At 46.6% G+C, this 22355-nt stretch overlaps 1 protein-coding gene across 1 annotated transcript in view; it reads left to right on the top strand.

Moving 5' to 3' along the window:
• The window catches only part of DHX32 (DEAH-box helicase 32 (putative)), a 105237-nt gene that overhangs the window by 14211 nt on the left and 68671 nt on the right, over positions 1-22355 (top strand). Inside the window, exon 2 of the mRNA XM_088452196.1 lies at positions 7099-7497. Within this exon, the coding sequence (XP_088308322.1) occupies positions 7207-7497 (291 nt within the window). The 5' untranslated portion in view covers positions 7099-7206. The remainder of the gene's footprint in view (positions 1-7098; positions 7498-22355) is intronic.

The raw sequence follows: 22355 nt of genomic DNA, 5'->3' as shown, positions 1-22355 counted from the left end.
CTCTACCCGGGATCCTGGGGACTCCACGCAAATTCGGGAGTCTCCTGGACGTTCCAGAAGAGTAGGCAAGTATGAGTATATTACATACTTGCTGACATTCAGCTCCTTCCGGGAGGGAGCTGAATGCCTGCAAACAGTGGGGGGGCGTGGCCGGGCAATGGGTCCATGATGGGGGCGGAGCCGCGTGATTACGTCATCGTGGCCCCACCCCCTCCTCAGAATGCTGAAAATAAAGGCATTGTGAAGCAGGGGGTGACATCCAGCGCGAATCATGTTATCGGGCCCCCCCGCTTCGGGGGTTTCTAGTAGGTAGTCGGGGGGCAGGTGGCAGCCGGGAAGCTTGCCTGCCTTTCCGGGCTGTCGGCAGCGGCACCCGATATTCGGGAGGCTCCTGACCAAATCGGGAGGGTAGGCAAGCCTGGTATATTATATATGTAACAGTTATTACATACAAGTGTTACCCTTTTTACTGACCAATTATCACTCCAATATATATACATCGAAAGTAGAGTTGCACTGACCAGGTACATACTAACTGGTACCCAATCCTGATCTGCCATGTGTGACTCTCGCCCAAGCTTGCCCACATCTAACATTGAACTATACTTGCTGCTCACATCTGCTATTAATAGAATGGTGTCCCACTTAGGTCTTGCACACAAGATGACGACAAGTCCCTTCTATTTCTTTTTATCTGGACCCCCCCCCCCCCCCATCCACGGGATATAGTCGCATATTGCTACTGTAAGTTTGTGTCTGACAATCGTGCAGTGTTTCCGCCCCTTCTACCGGGTGACTTGTATTTCAACTGGGTGCGTTCTCTTGTGGACAAGTATGGCCGTGCTCCCTCCTGTATGTGGATGTAAGGATATAAGGCTGATAAAAGTTACGGCCTCCTGCGGTAAGGTTGGTCCTATGCTTCAAACAAGTGAAGATCAGTCGCGCTATTTTGACTTGTTGCTGATTTTCGTGCTGCTGGGTCTGTATTCTATTGAAAGACAGCTGGCTTCTGCTAATTGCCCCTGAGGTTTCTGTGTTACAGGGAGCACAATCCTACAATAACATTGACATCTGCTTAGAGCTGGGTTCATTGCCCATCCCTTTAAATTGACCTTTCATTCTGAATAATCCAAATTGCCTCTGAGATAGATTAGATAAAGAGGCTGGAGACTAGGATGTAGATTGCAGCTTGCGAAAAGGCTGAGTAGAGTGTGTGATTTTTACCTACAGTATACAATAAATATATTATATCTGTAAGGAAGGAATAGGCGGCACTCCATGTCTACATTCTGAATGTGTTGACATTTTAATCATGATGGCATAAATGCATATCGACATATTGGTTGTCGACCAAATGACTTTGTCGACACTGACCGTCGACATTAAGAACCGCCAATGTCCGCATTCTGGTGTAGACATACCAAATGTCGACATTCTGAATGTAGACGAGTGATACCATACCCCTTGTGTGTGACCCCCAATCTGCTTCCGAACGGCTGGTTTATTCTTTCTGCTGATTACAATGAGCCATAGTCTGTGTATACCTATTAATAGATCTCAGTGTACACTCTTCACCTACAATCTGTGACGTCACTGTCACAGGTGAGCCAGTCATAACTCCCAGCACCCCCAGTTATTGGGGACAAAGGTCCTGGCTCCCAGGATGGCAGGGCTGTCCCACTTACAGTGGGAGGGTTGGGGGATTTGAGATCCTGTTTCCAAACAGCTGTTTCCCAACCTCGGTCCTCAAGGCACACTAACAGTCCAGGTTTTAGTGATATCCATGCTTGTGCACAGATGGTTAAAAACAAAATAATTAAGACATCTGTGCTCAAGTTTGGCTATCCTTAAAACCTGGACTGATAGTGTGCCTTGAGGGACCATGGTTGGGAATCCCTGGCCTACAATATATCATGATGTACATACAGCCCATTTATAACTTGGATATACACTTTCCTGTCGTGGTTTAAAAAATAACAGAAATAAATATTGTTGTGTTCGGATTGGGTATAAAATCCCGGCTGTCGGGATGTCGCTGGTCAGAATACCGACAGCCAGAATCCCGACACCCATAGGGAAGATAGGTAAGTATTTTTCTAACGCCTACACTAACCCTAACCTCCCCCCTAGTGCCTAAACCTAACCTCCCCCTCTCCGCACCCTAATCCTAACACTTCCTACCCGGTGCCTAAACCTATCCTCCCTCCCTAGTGCCTAAGCCTAACCTCCCCGCACCCTAATCCTAACACTCCCTACCCGGTGCCTAACTCTATCCTCCCTCCCTAGTGCCTAAGCCTAACCTCCCCCTCCCCGTACCCTAATCCTAACACTCCCTACCCGGTGCCTAACCCTATCCTCCCTCCCTAGTGCCTAAGCCTAACCTCCCCCTCCCCGGACCCTAATCCTAACACTCCCTACCCGGTGCCTAACCCTATCCTCCCACCCTAGTGCCTAAGCCTAACCTCCCCCTCCCCATACCCTAATCCTAATACTCCCTACCCGGTGCCTAACCATGTGTAACCCTAACCCCGCTACCTAACCCTAACCTCCCCCTTATACTTACCTTCAGGATGCCGGCAGTCGGGATACTGGTGTCGGGATCCCGAACTGTCTGGATTTCGGCGCCAGTATTCAGACGGTCGGCATCCTGCACGCCGGGATGCCGACTACATCCCGTTGTGTTCAACACAAAAAGGGTTTACAATGGCAGTTTAACCAAACGGCTCCTAGGAAGCTGCTGAGGTTCATTGACATTTTCTTTTTCTGTACCTCGATTACTATTCACGTTTTACTTATAGTTCATTAGACTACTGATTAAAGCAATGATAGGCAACCTGAGACTCTTCAGGGGCCGCAATGGACAGCCCTATTTCCTTCAAAGGGCTGCACATTACCCTTAATATAAATGAAAACAAAACATTTTAAAACAATTGCCACAAGCTGTCAGAAGAAAAAGTGATGATAAAGCAGGAAAGAGGTGGGGGCCGCAGTTGATGGCTCAAAGGGCTGCATGTTACCCTTAGCGCCACCAGTTGCCCATCGCTGGCTAAAAAAAGTATATAAAGCCGCAATTTAACATAGAGAAATATATCAAAGTCTCTTTCACACCTCAGAGGAAGGTTGTTAGGTGGGGAGGTGTTTCTCTAAGTACTGCAGTCAGAGAAAGACTTGCTGGTCCGAAATAATGATGTGAGCGGAACAATGCAGGGGTGCAGCAAAACTTTACCATATAACAGAGGTCCATTGGACTGTCCGCTTAACATGCAACAATATACAGTATGCACTTAGGGTTAGTGGTCTATACCACCGGACAAGTTTGTAGTTTTACTGCATCCAGCCCACTTCCTAGTAGGGATGGCCATCGTCCATCGATAATTCATACTCATCGATGGTTTATGGAGGATGTCGAATGCTTTTACCATCGATGGGGGAGAACCAGATGCTTTCCCTCCATCGATGATAAAGCATAATCAAATAATTTTTTTTTCCAAGGTGCTGGGACACAAAGCACCCGTGAAGCCCCGCCCCCAGGTTCTTTTTTGGCCTACAGTCCAGTCAGTTAAAAAACAAGGATGACCAGCAGTTGGTGAAACCATCGATAGCCATACGTCACCATCAATGGCCACTTGCTAAATAACCATCGATGGTAAGACCACCGATGGCCATCCCTAGTGCAGTGAACAGGACGGGGAGAATAATGGTTGCGAATCGCGGGTCTAGGGTAGTGCTCATAAGAAAAATAGACTCACGATTTGTGTCATTGTGCCATTAGGTGGCTGGGCCTAATGATGCAAAGCTCTTGGCCCCGTACCTATCTGCTGCCATCTACATCTATGGTTTTAGCACAGTAATGGCAGCAGACGGGCGTAGAGCCACTTGTCCCCATTGTCACACTAAATTCCTGCTTTAGTGTCACATTTGTTGTAGCTTGTAACACTTGTTCAAAATGACTGCTGATGTGTTATTACAGAGAGCTGTCTCTTTCTTTGATTAAATGTATTGTTTTATCTTATTCTGAGAATAAGGTTATGGGGTCAATCCTATTAGATGCAAATTACCGTTTTCTCTGCGAATTCGCATTGCTAATTCATTTTGCAATCCAATTAGCAACTCGTATTGAACCAGGCAGAGTAAACTAACTTATTTCTGTTCATACTTCCCTGAGATGGTAGGGAAAAACCTTTATTTTTAGGTTAAAATGTCAGGACATCAGGCAGAACCCCTTGGACACCACCTAATGACTAATTATGCAATTGGAAGTTTCCAATTAGCTTAATTAGTCCAATAATTACATGTCATTTTTTGGGGTATAAAAAAATGGCCTCAAATTACCCTAAAACTATTTTGTTTCTTTATGCACCCCAAGTTTAATTAGAATATCTATTTTTTTTTTTTTTGGATGTAGTCAGCGTCCCGGCTCCAGTATCCCGACCGCCGGCAACCCTAAGGTATCGGGGGTTAGGTTTAGGGTAAGGCACTAAAGGGGGAGGCTTAGGTTTAGGCTGCGGGGAGGAGGAGGCTAGGGTTAGGCACCAGGGATGAGGGGGTTAGGATAGGGGTAAGGTTTGGTGGTACACTGTTGGAATTTTCACTGTCGGGATGCCGCTGTCTGTATTGTGACTAGCGGCATCCCGACCGCCTGGAACTCATACCCAACCCATTTTTTAAAATAATTTGATTTTTTTTAATAATTTTTTTCTATTTTTTAAGTCACCTCAAAGTACCCCAAAAGGTTTTGTTTTTTTTTCCTCATTTTTTTTCAAATTTTTACTCTTTTTCGTGTAAAAGTAAACTAAAAAGTTTGCTTTTTTTTTTTAAATAATTTTCTTGATTTAAAAAAATGGACAAACGTGCCATTTAACACTGTTTAAATACTTCCAGTACTGTTCTTATACCCATTAGCAGCCTTCTGTATGATTCTGCAAAGAAAATCGGCATTTTTTTGGGATCCTGGAGCGTCGCACCACTTTTTCATGCACTTCTCTCACGTCGCACTTGGCTGACAATTCACAACCCCCGTTGTGAATTACTGCGAATAGGCTTTTTAAAATTGGATTGGAGAATTCTCAGGTGCGCGCATTCGTACGAAGTTTCATGAAACAAGCTTGCAACTTGCACCTACAGATGTGTCCTGCTACATCTGTGCCGATCGCGCTATAATTGTGCGAACGCAGTGCACGTATCCACTCGTGGCCACACGCCTCACGCCATGCGTGGCGCGATTTGCTGCGTACGCAGCATAGATTCAGCAGGACTCATCTGTATTTAGGGCCTGATTCAGAGCCGGACGCAAGTGGCTGCTCGTTCGCTCCGAGCGATGTTTGCCCAACTGCGCATGCGTACGGATCATAATGCGCGAACCAGTCATTGCGGCCGAAAATCGTTTGTTCGCTAAATTGCGAATGCCTGCTATTTTGAGTGACAGAATGAGGCGTTTGTGGGTGGTAACAGGGGAAGGTGCTTGAAAACGGGGAGTGGAGATCAGAACGCAGGCGTGCCTAAAGGTCAAAATGGGCGTTTTATGGGTGTGCATAATTAATACAGCAGCCTCATTGACCACGTCACTGGGTTATTTTATAGTCAGAACTGCTCGCAAGATTGCGGTAGGAAAAACCAACCACAAGAATAGCGAGCAGTTCATACCCTGGTCGATGTACTCGATTAATCTAATAAATAGCGGACATGATGTAGGATGCGAGCGGCCAGGGGGCGTAGTTATCCAAAAAACGATCGCAGGTTTTGTTCGCTCATTCAGACATAGAGGCGTGAACAGACCGCAAAGAGCGAACGGTTCATTTGAATAGCCACCCCCTTTTCCTGAACAACCGTCCGCAAATTGCGTCCGGTTCTGAATCAGGCCCTTAGATCATACTTTTCTACTCTCCCAGAACCTGCGGGAGGGTTCTGATTTTTCGAGGATCCCCCCCACACCCCCGGAAGAGTAGACACTCCTCCCACATCCCGCCCACTTCCTAGAGAAGTGGACAAGATGTGGAGAAACCTACCTGGAATCAGCGGATTTGCGAGGAGGAGGCGGGGCCTAACGATGCGATGACACACATAATTTGGCCCCGCCTCTATTTAAATATGCACGAACAGTGTCATGTTGATGCAAGGGAGTGGGGTCTGACAATGCAACTCGCCTGTCCTCATCCCCATCACTTCCCATCTGTGTCTCCTCTCCAGCTGCTCCCAGAGAATAAATTATCAAGGTAGGTATTTATGAATTAGATTGACCCCTATGTGCATTTAAAGGGCCGTCCAGTGCAGCGCCCAAAGTGTGTCAGGTTGCCTATCACTGCTTTTTGGCTTTTGCTCTGTAACAAGTAATTTGGATCATGAGCTATGTTTGGTGTGAGTCTTCTGCTGCATCTTCAGATGCTTTTTAAAAATTTTCATAGAAAAGCTAATTAAAAAAGAAATCCCAACATTCCAGGCAGGTCCTGTAAAAGGGACAAATAATCTTTTTTGTACATAGCACAGTAACAGTGTTTTAAAAGTGTTGCTGACAATACATGAAATCACTATTCCTACTGGAAATAAAGTACAAAACAGGTTTCACTCTGACACAAATTCTGCACTGTTTTAGCCTTTTAAATTCTATTTATATGTATATCATATCTAGGTCACTGATGTGTATTAATTTGGGCTCCTTTAATGTACACAGATCTATGCAGGGAGCAGCCTTGTCAACCAATCACGTTCTTTAATTCTTTTTATGTTTTTTCTTTTTTATTGTAGTTGTGATGAGCTTTGAGATGACAGATGTGATGTAGCGGCCAGTAGCACATGGCACCGTCAGACCCTTTTCACTTCCCCTAGTGCATGGTAACTTCTTTTGTTTTGGGATTAGGTCACCACATGACCATCGCCACCGATCACAATGACCTCACTGCTGTTGCTTTGTATTCATAGTCAATCAGCATCCAGACACGTGTAAGAGAGGGCTGGCCTGCTCACTCTTTGCTTAATCATTCTCCACACACCAGCAGTTAGGCAATGAGGACAGCAGGAAAGTGCTTTTAAAAGCTTACGAGCAGCAGAAATGGATTTAATATACAGCACTAAAACCTGTTTCTAAACTGGCTTTGTTGACAGCACGGGAGCAGCCTGTGTGTTATGACGGCTGACGGTGCAGCCTGGTGGACGGGATTTGTTTGAAGAAGTGGCTGGATTGATGGGGAGTCTCCTTTCCTCGCTCTGGTAATGGCTTTCGTGTCTGAGACTCCAGAAGTCGCCAAGGATTTGCTAACCGGGTCTTCAGAAAAGGTCTGCTCCTCTGATGTGTCCGACTCGAGCGGCGTTGACGAAGGGCTGCTCGACGACCTGGAGCTGAACCCGTTTGATGGTTTGCCGTACTCTTCGCGTTTTTACCAACTCCTGAAACAAAGGGAGAACCTGCCTATTTGGAAAACCAAATATGATTTTCTGGAGAGTCTGCTGGAGAATCAGATTGTGGTGGTGTCAGGAGGGTCTAAATGCGGAAAGAGTTCTCAAGTAAGTATGTGGTACTGTAGGTACATGCTGTGGTACCGAAGGTGTCATGTGCAAAATTAAATGTTTTACCATTTTGAATGAGATTATTTCTATACAAAACAAAATTTTTGAGAAACCATGTTTATTACAATAAATGAGCAACGTTAGGTAAGAGATCACACTTAGGCCCTCATTCAGAGCCGCTCGCAAAAAGCGAACGCTCGCTCTGAGGGCGGCCGTTTTTTTTTTTTTTTAAAGCTGGCCTCTCGCTAAGCTGTGGGTGACCACCCACAGCTTTAGCGAGCGGCCAGGTGATGGTCGCGATGGTCTTGATCATCGCAACCATCGGGGCTTGCGACGAGACTCTTGTGGTAGGGTCTCCTGTGCCGCAAGCCCCAGTGAGCTTTCGGCTCTAGTAGAGCCGGAAGCTCACTACTGACATCACTGGTGATGTCAGTAGGGCCGCCCCCAAATGGCAGGCGTTCCTTCTTGAACACCTCCGTTTGGCCAGCCACCCCCCCTCCCTGCCCACAAAACGGGGCGAGTTGTCGATCAACATCAACAGCCGCCCTGTTTGTAGCGAGCCTCGGAGCGAGAGAATTTCTCTCTCGCTCCGGGGCTTGCGCATGCGCAGTGCCCCACCATCAACCCGCTTGCGAGCGCATAGCGGTTGCGAGCGGGTCTGAATGAGGACCTTAATACTATAGTATACCGTAATGGGACATATTTTGTGTCTCATCCTACAGGGGACTGGTGGGTGAATACACTGACCTAAAACAGCTGTTGTCCGTTCTGTACATCCAGTAAATCACAACTGTTCACCACGGCATAGCCGAGCACTTGGGCCTAGGATATATTGGCGGTGGCTTTTCTGTTGGGCCTGAAAATATATTGGAAAATTAAAAATTGTCAGCGACTTTAAAAAAGTTTATCAAGGCAAACTAATTGCTAAAAAGGGAGTTTCTGTGGTTTATGTTTTTGTTTTCCTTTATATAAAGTGTCACATGGTGCTGCGCTATGAAAATGGAGAGACACGCAGTAAGTTTTTAAAGGGATTCTTTAATTAAGAGAGAAAAACATCTTTCAGTTTATTCTTTTACAGGTCACTGTCCTCTAATCATCTTTATCTTCTGCTTGTCCTGGCTGGCAGCTGCGTTTCTGATAGTTTTGGACACGCACTAATGAACAGATAAGATTAAACGAGCTGGTCATTCAGTGCTGTGGCGTAATACAGAACTTCGATAATTAACATACTAACTCGCGGCGAGCGCTGGAGCAATTCATCATTACTCTGGCACAGAGACAGCTGATCGGAAAATCAGCTCTCTCGCCAAAGCAGCTTCACTGCTCCTTTGTGAAATTTAGCACTAGCGAGTCGACTCTGCAGTGCTAGTGCACCTGCATGAACTAGAGTTCACGCAGGCGCACAAAGCCCCAGCATCCAGCAGAAGGTGCCGGACAGGGGAGGAGGGAGCGCTGAATGCGGGAGCAAACGCCATCGCCATCTGAAGATGGCGAATGCTCCAGCAGTCAAGCTCCGAGAATATTGTATTTTCGGAGCTTGATGAATTTCGGTCCCCTTACTAGTGTATGGGGACAGCGGGCTACATCGCAAGTGAAAGGTAAAGAGGAGATATCTGTGATACTAGTGTATGGGGACAACGGTCCATTCCGGGAGAGGAAGGTAAGCAGGAGATATCTGTGATACTAGTGTATGGGGACAGCGGGCCATTCCGGGAGAGGAAGGTAAGCAGGAGATATCTGTAATACTAGTGTATGGGGACAGCGGGCCATTCCGGGAGAGGAAGGTAAGCAGGAGATATCTGTAATACTGGTGTATGGGGACAGCGGGCCATTCCGGGAGAGGAAGGTAAGCAGGAGATATCTGTGATACTAGTGTATGGGGACAGCAGGCCACATCGGAAGTGAAAGGTAAGCAGGAGATATCTGTGATACTAGTGTATGGGGACAGCGGGCCATTCCGGGAGAGGAAGGTAAGCAGGAGATATCTGTAATACTGGTGTATGGGGACAGCGGGCCATTCCGGGAGAGGAAGGTAAGGAGGAAATATCTGTGATACTAGTGTATGGGGACAGCAGGCCACATCGGAAGTGAAAGGTAAGTATGAGATATCTGTGATACTAGTGTATGGGGACAGCGGGCCATTCCGGGAGAGGAAGGTAAGCAGGAGATATCTGTGATACTAGTGTATGGGGACAGCAGGCCATTCCTGGAGAGGAAGGTAAGCAGGAGATATCTGTAATACTGGTGTATGGGGACAGCAGGCCACATCGGAAGTGAAAGGTAAGTATGAGATATCTGTGATACCTCCTGCGTTATCTTATTGATGAATGGCCCCAAAACTTAATTTCTAATTCCTGTTCATTTTCACCTGCTTTTGTAGAATTTAAGTGATAATGAATAGACCCCATGGCGTTAGATGCAGTCATTGGGCCTGGTTCATATCCGCACGCAAATGCCATCACAACTATGATTTCTCACGGAACGCAATTGCAAAAATATGCTAATGACCCACTCGCCGTCCAGGGCTAAGAGATGCTCACTGAGAGCATCTGACATCCGCCGCTCACGCACAAAACCAGAAGCATTAAACACAGATCCGGTGGCCATCAGCCTTCTGAGTAAGTCTAAGGTGTTGCAGATGTAGTGGGTCCCCAGACACGTAGAGGGCTCCCCTGCTGCCAGCATGGATGCAGAGGCTGATTTATGCACGTTCTGAAAACAGTGTATAAACGCTCCTGACACACCTGCGGTTTTCTAACCACCCCCCTGTTACCTCCCCCGAACGCTGACTACCGCAAAACAATCAAGTACATGTGCAGTACGGATTTCACGCATGCGCGAGGGCTAACAATCGCTCAAATTGCGTAAATATCGGCATTGCGTGCAGATCTGAATCAGGCCCATTGTTCGATCAGTCATTCTTACTAATATGGAAAGGGTCTTGATCTGTGATATTTTTAGGCCCACAGGTAAAACTACTACATTATTTACTATAAAATTGCAGCATGCACCTGGATCTATATTCGGGATGGGCACGGGATACTGGTGCTCAAAATACCGATGCCGGCATCCCAACAGGGTTAGGATACTGATGTCTGTCGGTCAGTATGCTAACCCTCCCCCTCTCCCTACCCCTAGTCCTTCCTCCCCGATGCCTAAACCTAACCTCCCCCTCCCTGAACCCTAAACCTAACCTTCCTCCCTTAGTGCCTAACCCTTCCTCTCGTGCCTAACCCCACTACTTACCTTCGGGATGACGGCGGTCCGGATGCCGGCGTCGGGATTCTGACGGATGTCGGGATTCCAGCACCGGGATTCTAAGCGTCGGCATTCCCTGTGTCGGGATACTGAACGCATCCCCTATATTCACCTTTTCAGCAGTGTTATTGCGATTTTGCATTGATTGTCCAGATTTTTATGCGCACGCACATTTGCGTTCTGGTGGCGGGTGTATCGGAATATACGCAGCAGATACCCGCCTATCGCTTGTGTCCTCAAGCTAGGAGCCACCAATCGGAGGCCTAGGGAACAGAGGAAGAAGAGCACTAACTGATCTACAATAAGTACAAACATCTCGGGTCCCCTTTAAAAAGTATTTGCCACATCCACATGGTCACATTTCTCGCCTTATATCTGTTGCTTTACTCACACCCACAACATTCTCTTCATGCCGGGATATCTCGGTTGTGCTGCTAATGCTGTCTCTTCTCGCCCTGCCCGTGTTGGTCTCTCCGCCAGGACATTTGACTTCTCCAGCGGTTTTCCTGACTTGTGCTGATAACGTGTCTGCCAACACTTTGGGGGCCTGTTTATCATTTATTTTATTTATTTTTTTTCAAAAAGTTATGCAGTTTCTGCAGAATTTTGTGATTTGTTGCTAAGAACGGAAGATTTCACAGCAATCTCCGGCAGAGTGCTAATTAGCGCTGCAGATCTCAGGAGCTCTTTCAGACCCGCTCGCTAAATGCGTTCTTTCTCAGCCAGCGTATGCAAATCCGGCACACACCCAGCAAGGCAGGCAATCGCACGGCAAGGCATAAGCACGCCCACTATGTCTTGGCGTGCGATCGCTTTGAGTATGCAGACACCCACCAGCCTGTCTTAAGACGCCCATTTGCGCACGTCATCTCCAGGAAGTGCATGAAACCATTGGTACATCGCGCACCATCGGATGCGATCGCAGCGCTTGAGGTTGACTATACCCTTCCGCAAGCACTGCGATCACTTCAGTGTGAAATACAACCAGGTGACGTTTACTATGATGCTGCCTGTTAATTATGCACGCCTCTTGAACGGTGTTAAGACGCTCAGGCACGCCTGCGTTCGCACCTCCCCCGTTTCAAGTGGCCAGCCCCTGTCACCACCCACAAATGGCTTCTCCTGTCACTCACTCTGCTGGGCTGTCTATGCGCAGCGAGCGAATGCTTCCCGATCTCTCGCAGTGGTTCACACACGCGCATTGCAATGCGTACGCATGCACAGAAAGCGTCAATCGAACGCATCCTAGCGACGGGTCTGAATCAGCGCCTCAGTCTCCATTATGCTCAATGGGAACTACAATCTCAGCCCTACAGTATGTACCAAACTCTAAAAAGCGAAACTTTTCAGAGTTTGGCCCCATTAGTTTACACCATCTTTACATAGTATAAACTACTTTAAGCCTACAGTTTGTAGGTTTACAAGCAGGAGAGAGATCGCACGCGCAGTGTCGGCTACTACCGGAGAAGTCCTTAACAAATGTGAAAGATGTCTACAAAATGCCTGGGATGTAACTCACAGGTACAGTGGTTACCTCAACTGCTGTCCCTGCGAGTTTCCATTAGTGCATAGCGGGAATATTTTAATTAAAAATGAATATATCAGCCTTCAACATGGATCTTTAATAATCATGGCAGTTCCACAATTATTTGTACATAGCGTTTAGTGTCCATCACTAAGAAGCCTATCGGCTAGATATATCTGGCTCTTGAGTTGTATTAAGCTGTTGAGATATAATGTCAACTTCACTGGACATTTATTCAAGCAATGAAACCATAATATGTTTTTGTGCAAATGTTATCTGTATATAATAACCGCTATGCTCTAAATAAATCTGTATGAAGATATCTTTAGTAAGTTACTGTTATGGCTGTGTAAGGGTATAAGGGAGACTTCTTTAAATGCAGCAATCTTATTCTGTTATAACATAAAGCCAATTTCTCAAAGTTTGAAGGACTTCAGTGTAGCTTTGTATGGCTATAGTAAGATCACTTCCTTAATGTAAAGCACTTGAAGAAGGTATTCATTCATTATTATTAAATGTCTCTCCAGCTTATGAATACTCAAGTTCCCAGGCTGGTTTACTGGCTCCTAATATTCATTGGGAATCACTGAGTTTGTCACATGCTACAGAAACCAGTTCAGCATTTCTGATTAAGCATGCGTTGGGAAGCCAGCTACTGAGCGCGGCATTGGCTGGAAAGTCGTAGGTGCAAAAAGCACCCAATTGACCCCATCCTATCTATTCAGGCATCTGCCTGCACTGAATGCACCACTAACTCTACACTGAGCAAGTTTTATGGTATATTAACTAACAGGGGTGTATCTAGTGATCCAAGCGCCCCTGGCAATGTAATGGACTGGCGCCCCCCACCCCCCCATGCAATGCCCCCAATAGTAATCCCCCCTATGCTGCAATGCCCCCCTATACAGTTCCCCCAGTAGTAGCCTCCCCTATACAGTGCCCCAGTAGTAGTCCCCCCATACAGTGCCCCCCAGTAGTAGATCTCAGTAGTAGTCCCCCCCCTATACAGTGCCCCCAGTAGTAGTCCCCCCTATATAGTGCCCCCAGTAGTGGCCACCCCCCTAAATTGCCCCCAGTAGTGGCCACCCCTATACAGTGCCCCCAGTAGTGGCCACTCCTATACAGTGCTCCCAGTAACGGGCACCCCCCCATAAAGTGCCCACAGTAGCTGCCCCCCCTGTAGTGCAAGGCTTACACACACACACACAAAGAACAAAAACAAATTCATCTTACCTGATCCCCGCTCCTGACGCGATCACCGCTGTCTGCTCTGAGTCCCAGCCGCTCTTCTCCTGCATGGGAGAGACGTCATGACGTATGACGTCTCTCCCATCACATTCTGGCGGGGTCTACTACTACTGGGGTCACTACAAGGGGGGGACCACTACTACTACTGGGGGCACTACAAGGGGGGGACTACTACTGGGGGCACTACAAGGGGGGCTACTACTACTGGGGGCACTACAAGGGGGGTACTACTACTGGGGGGGGACTACTACTAGGGGCAGTACAAGGGGAGGGGACTACTACTAGGGGCACTGCATAGGAGGGAGGGGACTACTACTAGGGGCACTACCTAGGGGGAGGGCACTACCACTGGGGGCACTGCATCGAGGGACCACTGCTGGGGGCTCTATATAAAGGGCAATACTTGGGGTACTGCATAGGGGGGAGACTACAACTGGGGCCACTATTTAAGGGGCATTGCATAATGGTTACCACTATTGGGGGCACTGCATGGGGGGTGGACTGCTACTGGGGGCACTATATAAGGGGCACTGCATAGGGTGTACCACTATTAGGGGCACTATATAAGGGGCTCACTACTGGGGGCACAAGGGGCACTGCACAGGGGGGACCACTACTGGGGGCACTATATATGGGGCTTACTACTGGGGGCACAAGGGGCACTGCATAGGGAGGATCACTACTGGGGGCACTACTGGAGGCCTGCATAAGGGTGTTCTCTCCTGTGGCACACGGGGGCACTGCATATGGGCAGTACGACAGGGGGCTGTCCCATATCTTTATTTTTACCTTACACTAATCCCATATGGACCCGCCTCCTCCCTGGAACACTTGAGGGGGGGGGGCCGTAGCACGCATATTCTTCGGGCATCCTGGCTACACGCTACTCCTCTGCCAGGGCCGCCTGCATGTATTTGCCCCCCAGGCTAAAAGTTGCCAGCCAGCCCCTGTGTACAGTTGAACTGGGATGTAGTCAGAGGGATATATTTACTAAAGTGAGAGTTTTTAGAATTGGAGATGTTGCCCATAGCAACCAATCAGATTCTACTTAACATTTAACTAGCACATTATAGAAGATAATAGCTAGAATCTGATTGATTGGTTACTATGGGCAACATCTCCACTTCAAAAAACTCTCACTTTAGTAAATTTACCCCAGAATGTCTAAATTAAATTAGGGTTAGGCTGCAATTAGGGTTAGGCTGCAATTCAGGCTTGCCGACATTCTGTTCAAGGGGTTAACGGACGGCCGGGAGGTTTACCTGCTTTTCCGGGGGGCTCCCGGCCAAATCGGAAGAGTAGGTAAGTATGCTGCAAATAGGGTTTAGGCTGCAATTGGGGTTTGATTTAGGGTTGGATTGCAGTTGGGGTTAGCATGTACTTATGGTTAGGCTGCAATTAGGGTTAGGCTGCAATTGGGGTTAGATTTGGGGTAGGGCTGCAATTGGGGGTTAGATTAAGGGTTAGGCTGCAATTAGGGTTTGTTTAATACTAAAATATCATTGACGACTGTCAAACCACACCCATTTCTACTAATGTTCTGTTATCATCCATTTTTTTTATAAATGTGACTAAAAGAGGCTGGGTGTATTATTGTTTAATGGAGTTACTTACAGGAAGTCTCCTCGGTGCAGGAGGATATATCAACTCAACTCTCGCAAAGAGAACTTTATTTAAGTGACCAGCTCCTGAAACATTTACACATTACTTGAGGATGTTACTACAAACTATATTATATGTTTACTTGTATTTTAGATTCTGTGGCCCTTTAAATGATGGGAAGGGACACATGATGTCACACTAGGAACAGTAGCGGTACACGTCACACAGCCACTTAGCAATGGGTGTATTATGCCATTGCCTTCTAATAGCGCACACTCTCCATTTTTTAGTCTGTGTGGTGGGATGATCTGAGAGTGCTTGGTGAGGGAAACCGCTAGCATCATGTATGTTGTGTAGTAGCATAACTCACTTCCGTATGTCAGAGTTGGGTTGGGTCACTGCCTTGTTGTACCAGTGCTGGCACATAGGGGACAAGTGGTACATGGGAGGTGGTAGGTCTTCCCAGCAGGACAGCCAGTCACCCACAGATAGGCGGAAGGGGCGAGGTTGGGGCCTCCTGAGGTTGAGGCTCTCACCTTACTTCACAATCGGAATGTCCCAGATAGCCAGCAAGATTGTACAGAGGTTATGCAATCCTCTACAGAGAGAGACAACATACCAATTGACACTGCCATAAAGGTTGTGTGATACTGAATCCAGCAATATACATGAATTGCCCCTGTTTATGCATAAAATGATCTCACGCTTTGTACAAAGTTTATCCTGTGAGGACAGAGGTGTTTTTCATTCTTGAATCACTCTGAGGCAGCATCATGTGAGTGTTGCAGGCACATGCATGAAGCCAAAATAAACCCTATGTTCTGCATATATTCTCATTATGGGGCTGACACTGAGGTGCAGATTGCTGCGACCGTTTTAGCGTCTTTTCCCGTAGTCGCGTCTGTGACTTTTATGCTAACACTAGTATCAGCCCTTCCCCTGGTGTACAAGCATGTGTCCAATTGTGCAAGGACTGAGACGCCCATTTGGAGCGTCTGTAGAAACTGTAATACCACTTGGTGCGTGACACCACCGAAACTTGCACCAGCCCTATGCTAGGTGCAGATATTGCTTCCAATGTTCAGCGACACTCGCATAACATGCCTATGATATGGACCATCTCTGTGCATCTGAATAGCAGGGACGTGCAGTCAGGATAGGCAGGTACTCCTGAGTTTTGATATTAAAATTATTACAATAATATAAAGAAGATATTTATAACTTCTAAACATCTTCTTTGTTTATTGTAATCAGTGGCGGATCTTACCTAGGGGCTGTGAGGCTGCAGCCCCCCAATAAAATCCTCCACTGTTCAGTGAGCCAGTGGAGATGGCTTCATATTGGAAGCGCCACCTGCCAGTCACGCTGAAGACAGGCAGCCAGTGGGAGGTGTCTCCTCCCCCTGGGACTGCCAATCCGGGCTGCGATCAGCAGAGAGCGGTTTCCAGTGGAGCCGCTGCTCTGCCTTTCGAGCAGCCCTACAGGACTTCTCTGGGCTGCATTGAGAAGCTGGTGTTATGCGTGTGTATGCGTGGCGCCACCACCGTCCATGCGCAGGCGCCGGGACCCAGGACAGCAGCAGCAGAGGCAGCCCCCCTCAGGTAAGAGGGCAGGAGCCGCTGCTGATTGTAATCATTTTTATACAGGTAGGTAACACTCACCAGCTTTGTGGAGCTCCATGGGACTGCAGGGAGACGAGAGATGAGGCAGCAACAGCTCAGCCTCGCTTCTGTACAGTCATATGCTGCTTGCAGAGCTGGAGGCGGGGCCACACCATGGGCAGTAAGCTGCCCAAAAAGAGAGATAATAGAGGCAAGGTGTCCATCAGTGCCTTGATCACTGATGGACACCTTGGATGTGTCATGCGACCAGGAAGTGCACTGAAGTGTTTAGAGATCGGAGCTCAGTCAGCAACAGCAGCAAGAGAAGAGAGTGATGCAGGTTAGGAGAATCAATGGATACTGAGGCTTAGAGGGGTATTCAATATGAAACGTTAACTTCACTGTGGAAGTTAACGTTTCATATCAGAGTTTTTACCTGCGTTAAAGTATCAGGCGCGCTCCCGCTTATCCCCGTATTCAATATAAAATTATCGAAAACGGGAACCTCCGAAGTTGGATTTGCGTAAAGTTACGATTTTTTCCATAAAAAATTTGTAAGCCCCCCTAAAGTTGTAAAAACATGGGGGATCACTATGGGTACCCCCGTTTTAGCCTTTAAATGAAAGTCGGGGATTTAAATAGCCGCAGCAGGTGTTTTTTTTTCCCGACATTGAAGAAGTGTTGCAGAAGAGCACTTAGGTTAATTTTTTCGTTTTTTTAAGTGGTCCCATCAAATTTGGGATACATGAAAATGGGTACTAGCATATTTTTAAGTCCCTAAAGTAAGTTTTAAAAAATTCTGCATTTGTGCACCTGCCGCTATAATTCTATTCTTCAAAACACCTGCCGCATACATGCAGAATAGCCCTGAACCTATTTCCCTATTGTTAAACAATTTTTCCCCATTCTTTTTTTTCACCCCAATTTTTAAATAAATTTTTTGGGGTGCCCCTATTTTTTTTTTAAAACCCAAATGTATTTTTTTAAGGGTGTCCCTTAATTATCCCTGTTTTTCAAAAAATGACCTTTGAGCCCATTTAAGGAAAAAAATGGGAATTTTCGGGAAATATGCTTGGGACCCCCCTAAAGATGTCCTGACATGGGGGATCACTATGGGTAACCCCGTTTTTGCCTGCAAAAGAAAGTCAGGTTTTTAAATAGCTTTGCAAAGTGTTTTTCCCTGCCGCGGCTATAAGAAACCCCGACTTCCTTCAGGAGTTAAAATTGGGGGTACCCATAGTGATCCCCCATGTCTAGACATCTTTAGGGGGGTCCCTAGAATATTTCCTGAAAATTTCCGTTTTAGGTAACCTGTAAAAAAAATTGTAAAAAGTTAGAAAAAAAATGACAAAAGGTCCCCCCCCCCCAAAAGCCAAACCAGCCCCAGGCTAGCCAGCCAGTGGTGGTTTCTAAAAATACGGGGAACAAAATGTGTAGGGTTCCACCGTATTTTAGAAACCAACACCAGGCTGTAGGGACTAGTGCTGGTTTTAAATATAGGGGGCAAAAAAGACGTGGGGTACCCCCTATATTTAAGACCAGCACCAGACCCAACCGACCGGGGTGCAATGCCACAGCCCGGAGACCCAATCACCGGGGCTCCAGGTCCAAAGCATTACACCCGAAGTCGGTCAGCGCAAGACGGTGATCTCGGGGGAGTCGGGGACCCCCCAAAAAAGGGTCCCCCCTCTCCCGAGCACCACAGGCTTACGCTGAAGCCTGGGGCTCTTCCCCATACCCCTTGCTTGGTGGGTATGGGGGTAATAGGGGGGCCAAATAATGTAACACTATTGTACTTTACAGTGGAACTACAAGTGCCAGCATGCCTGCCATTTTGCACTTGTGGAACTACAAGTGCCAGCAGACATGCGGCACCTGTAATTTCACTGTAAAATAAATAGTTAAAAAAAGACAAAACACACACACCGTGCCCAGTATAAGTTTATTACATACACCTACCCATTCACACATACTTACCTATACCAGATGTTTCTGTCCCCTTCTCCAGTAGAAATCCATGGTAGCTGGCCCTGTAAGGAAGATTTCATACTCGCCTACATCCAGCGCTGGTCTCCGCAGTAATCCATGGGTGTTTTAAAACAAAAAAACGTGTTACCCAATCCACGCTACAAGCTTACTAGTGTGCTGCTGGTAGGGTGCGCCTTCCAGCTCCCATCCTAACTTGCTGCAACATGCTCCTTCCTCCGTTTACCCCATCTGTGACACACCTGTTTGTCTGCCGCTCCCCTTTAGAATGTAAGCTCTTACGAGCAGGGCCTCTACCCTCTTGTGCTTCTCCTTAATTTACTTTCACCTACTTCTTACCCCCCACCAGGGCACCTAACACTTGGTTGTTTACGCTCTGTTGCATATCTAGGTGGTATGGTCACTTATGTATCAATGTATATTATCCATGTCCTTGTCCTATTGTTTACTTTAAGTCCGTTGTCAAATTATTTGTTTATGTACTTTGTAAGGCGCTACGGAACACTTGTGGCGCCATATAAATAAACAATAATAATAAGTGTGCCGGAAGTTTTATGCTCCTCCTCGCATTAGTGAATGGATGTTGTACATCATCCCCATGATGCCGTGAGGGCCTGGGGGCTGATCAGTGGTCGGAGTACTGGGCTCGCCCCCCAACGTGACTAGAAATGGGGGTGGGTTTTGCTATCGGCCAATGTCCTGTAGAGAATGGGAACTCAGCCACCAGTCACATACTGCCAGTGAGTTTAAACTGTGCACCATGTTGTGGGAGGGTACCAATGCCACCACCAGGTTCCTTCCACAGCACCTGGCAATAGTTCTGCTTCTGACTAGTGTGTGTGGTTGCTGTAGCAACACATTGCTGGTGGTTACTCTGGCTAATCCCTACTGATCACTTAATTTGGGTAAGGAACATAGGGTGGGGGCATAGTGATGAGGCATGGCACCGGGTCAATGCGGTAATAAGACACAAAGCAGTAAATATGTTTATTTCCCAAGATCAAAAATAGTGTTGACACACCATTTAGGGGTTTTGATGTTACAGTTGTGCTGAGGTGCATGTTAGCCCAGTTATCCTGTGTTATTTAGGTGCACGTCTCTGCCTGCATATATTTTTAAATAGGCTAGGCTTTGTTTATCCAGTAACATGTATGTATGTATGTATGTATGTTGCTTGTTAACTCTGTAATATAAAGTTATTGGTTACATTAAAAGAGCAGTGACAACATCTATAAACGAGCCTTTGCACAAGAGGTTATTGCATACTTGCCCTCCCGGGGCCTGCGGGAAGTTCCATATTTTTCGGGTAACCCCCCACACCCCTGGGAAAGTAGGCACCACTCCCGCACTTCCTAGTGAAGTGAAGGGGGCAGACTGGGGAGAATTTTCTCGCGGATCTGCAGGTCCGTCAGTAGGGGGCGTGGCCTAATGATGCAATTCTATGAGAATCCCGTCATCTGGCCCTGCCCCCTAGTCAAATATGCGTGATTATCGGCATTTTACCGTGAGGGGCGTGGCTTAATGACGCAGATCGTCTGGCCCCGCCACCACCTGCATCTCCTCTCTGGGCAAGAGCATCAAACCTCTGGGCAACTCCCAGAGAGGAAAATGTGAATGTTGGCAAGCATGGGTTATTATTGTATGTAACTGGTGGTAAATAATCCTGTGCAGTGACATTACTTGGAGTGTCCAGAAACTCATACACTTTACGGTCTCTTACACAGCATTTTTTTTTCCCAATGATAAATCTGGATTTACTATTAATATGGACCTATAGTCTCGTGCAAAAGGTTTTTATTACTTGTGTGTACTTTCTGTATGCAGCGGAGATACCCTGGATTACCTGCCCACCTGATGTTTGTACAACACACTCTGACCTAGTCAGTAAATACAGCAGCAATTGTCTGTCCTTATCTTCACCCAAGCATTGTGTGTGTGTATATGTACAGTATTGTAGTGCCTTGGGGATAGAGGGAGTCAGTGCTGGAGTCAATTGTGCTTTGGGAGTGGGGCACTTTTTATTTTTCAAAGACGTGTACCGTCCTATCCCTATTCGAGTAGGCACCACAGCCTTCTCTGGTTTGCGTTAGGGAAGAGCAATTTTCAGTTCAGGACGCTTCCAATAGCTTTTTTTTAAAGTGTGAAAAGCACATTAACAGCGGATAGGTCTCCTCTATCTAGTAAAATTATATTGGGTTATCTATAAATATTTGTTTCCCTCTGTACACCCACACATGGCTGCAGCACAGGATTGATCATAGGCAAATGCAGGCCCAAGCCCACACCATGACCACAATAGAAATAGTAATAGAATAGAATTTTACTTGTGCTGCATTTTATTCTCAGCATCACAAATTAAATAATTAGCACCACCTGTGGATCTTTTAACATGTATCAGCCAGTAATAAATAACCTGTGCACCAACTAGGAGATCTGGAAAACATGCACTATTAGGGATGCACTGCTATAGAGCCCAATATGTACATATATGTTCAGGGCAGTGCTAGGTCCTTCTGCTGCTCCTCCAGGCTCCCGGACTTGCTCCAATACTCTGGAATGGTGCTCACATCTAATATAAATACATTCAGCTCAGGCAGGATGACCCTACTGCTGCATCTAATGGCTTACTGTGATCACTGATCCTGTATATGCTGGAATTATGACACACAATACAGTATGTATGACGCATATTAATGCTGTTTAAGTACTAATTATGCCCTCTTCATGGACTGGCCACACTCGCTCTAATATCAAGCATTTGGAAACCCCCCCTCTAGAAATCCTGCGTTTGCCACTGTTGATAACAAATTGCCAGGCTCAGTACTGAGCTCTCCGCAGCTGCATGAGATGTTTCTCTGTGTGTGTGAGAGAGGTGTGCGGCTGAACGTCCTACCTCCCCAGCATGGGGTGACATCTTCTATCACCACAATCCGAGTTCCTCTCAGCAGCTTCTGCAATCATATTGTCACTTTCTCTTTCATGGGATTACATTGCAGCAGTTACACCTTCCTGAGTTTATGTAACTAACCGCCTCGTCTCAACCCAGTGACATTCCGTCTGCTGTGTAGGATTAGTGTTGGCATTTGGATAGAAATGTACTCAATAACTGCTAAGAAACAGCCTCAAATAATCAAAAAATATATGCAAAGTTTCATAGAAATTGTCCTGAGTGAAGACCTGTAAGGTAATGGCGAGTACAGATATTACAATTGGATTTGTGAGGAATTTGTCCTATACGGGGGATCATATTGCACAAAGTCAGTTGGCTTGGCGTTGATGCCTGGGCGCACGGTCAGTGATGATCCACTTGTGCTCCCAAAGAACATGCAGGACTGTCCAGTTAGCCTGTATGGTGTGTGGTCTACACTAGTTACAGGGGACTGACCTATAACTCATACACGTTTCTGTTATTCTTAAATATGTATTGGTGCTTTAATAAGTTAGCAATGGCCACTTCAAAACGCCCATCCAACTCCCTTCGACCCCGTACCCTTATTATCATCTTATTTGTGTGTGTAAAAGATGATATTTATATACGAGTATGAATATTACACTTTTAACGGTTTACTGAAGCTTGTACATATACAGTATGTACATGAATATTTCCAGCCAGCGAAGTCTTGGCTATAGTCAGC

This window comes from Taudactylus pleione, unplaced genomic scaffold (genome assembly GCF_031769625.1).
Source record: "Taudactylus pleione unplaced genomic scaffold, aTauple2 ptg000034l, whole genome shotgun sequence".
In the NCBI taxonomy this organism is placed as follows: domain Eukaryota; kingdom Metazoa; phylum Chordata; class Amphibia; order Anura; family Myobatrachidae; genus Taudactylus; species Taudactylus pleione.
The sequence above is the reverse complement of the archived record's forward strand: the minus strand, read 5'-3'. Positions and strand labels throughout refer to the sequence as shown.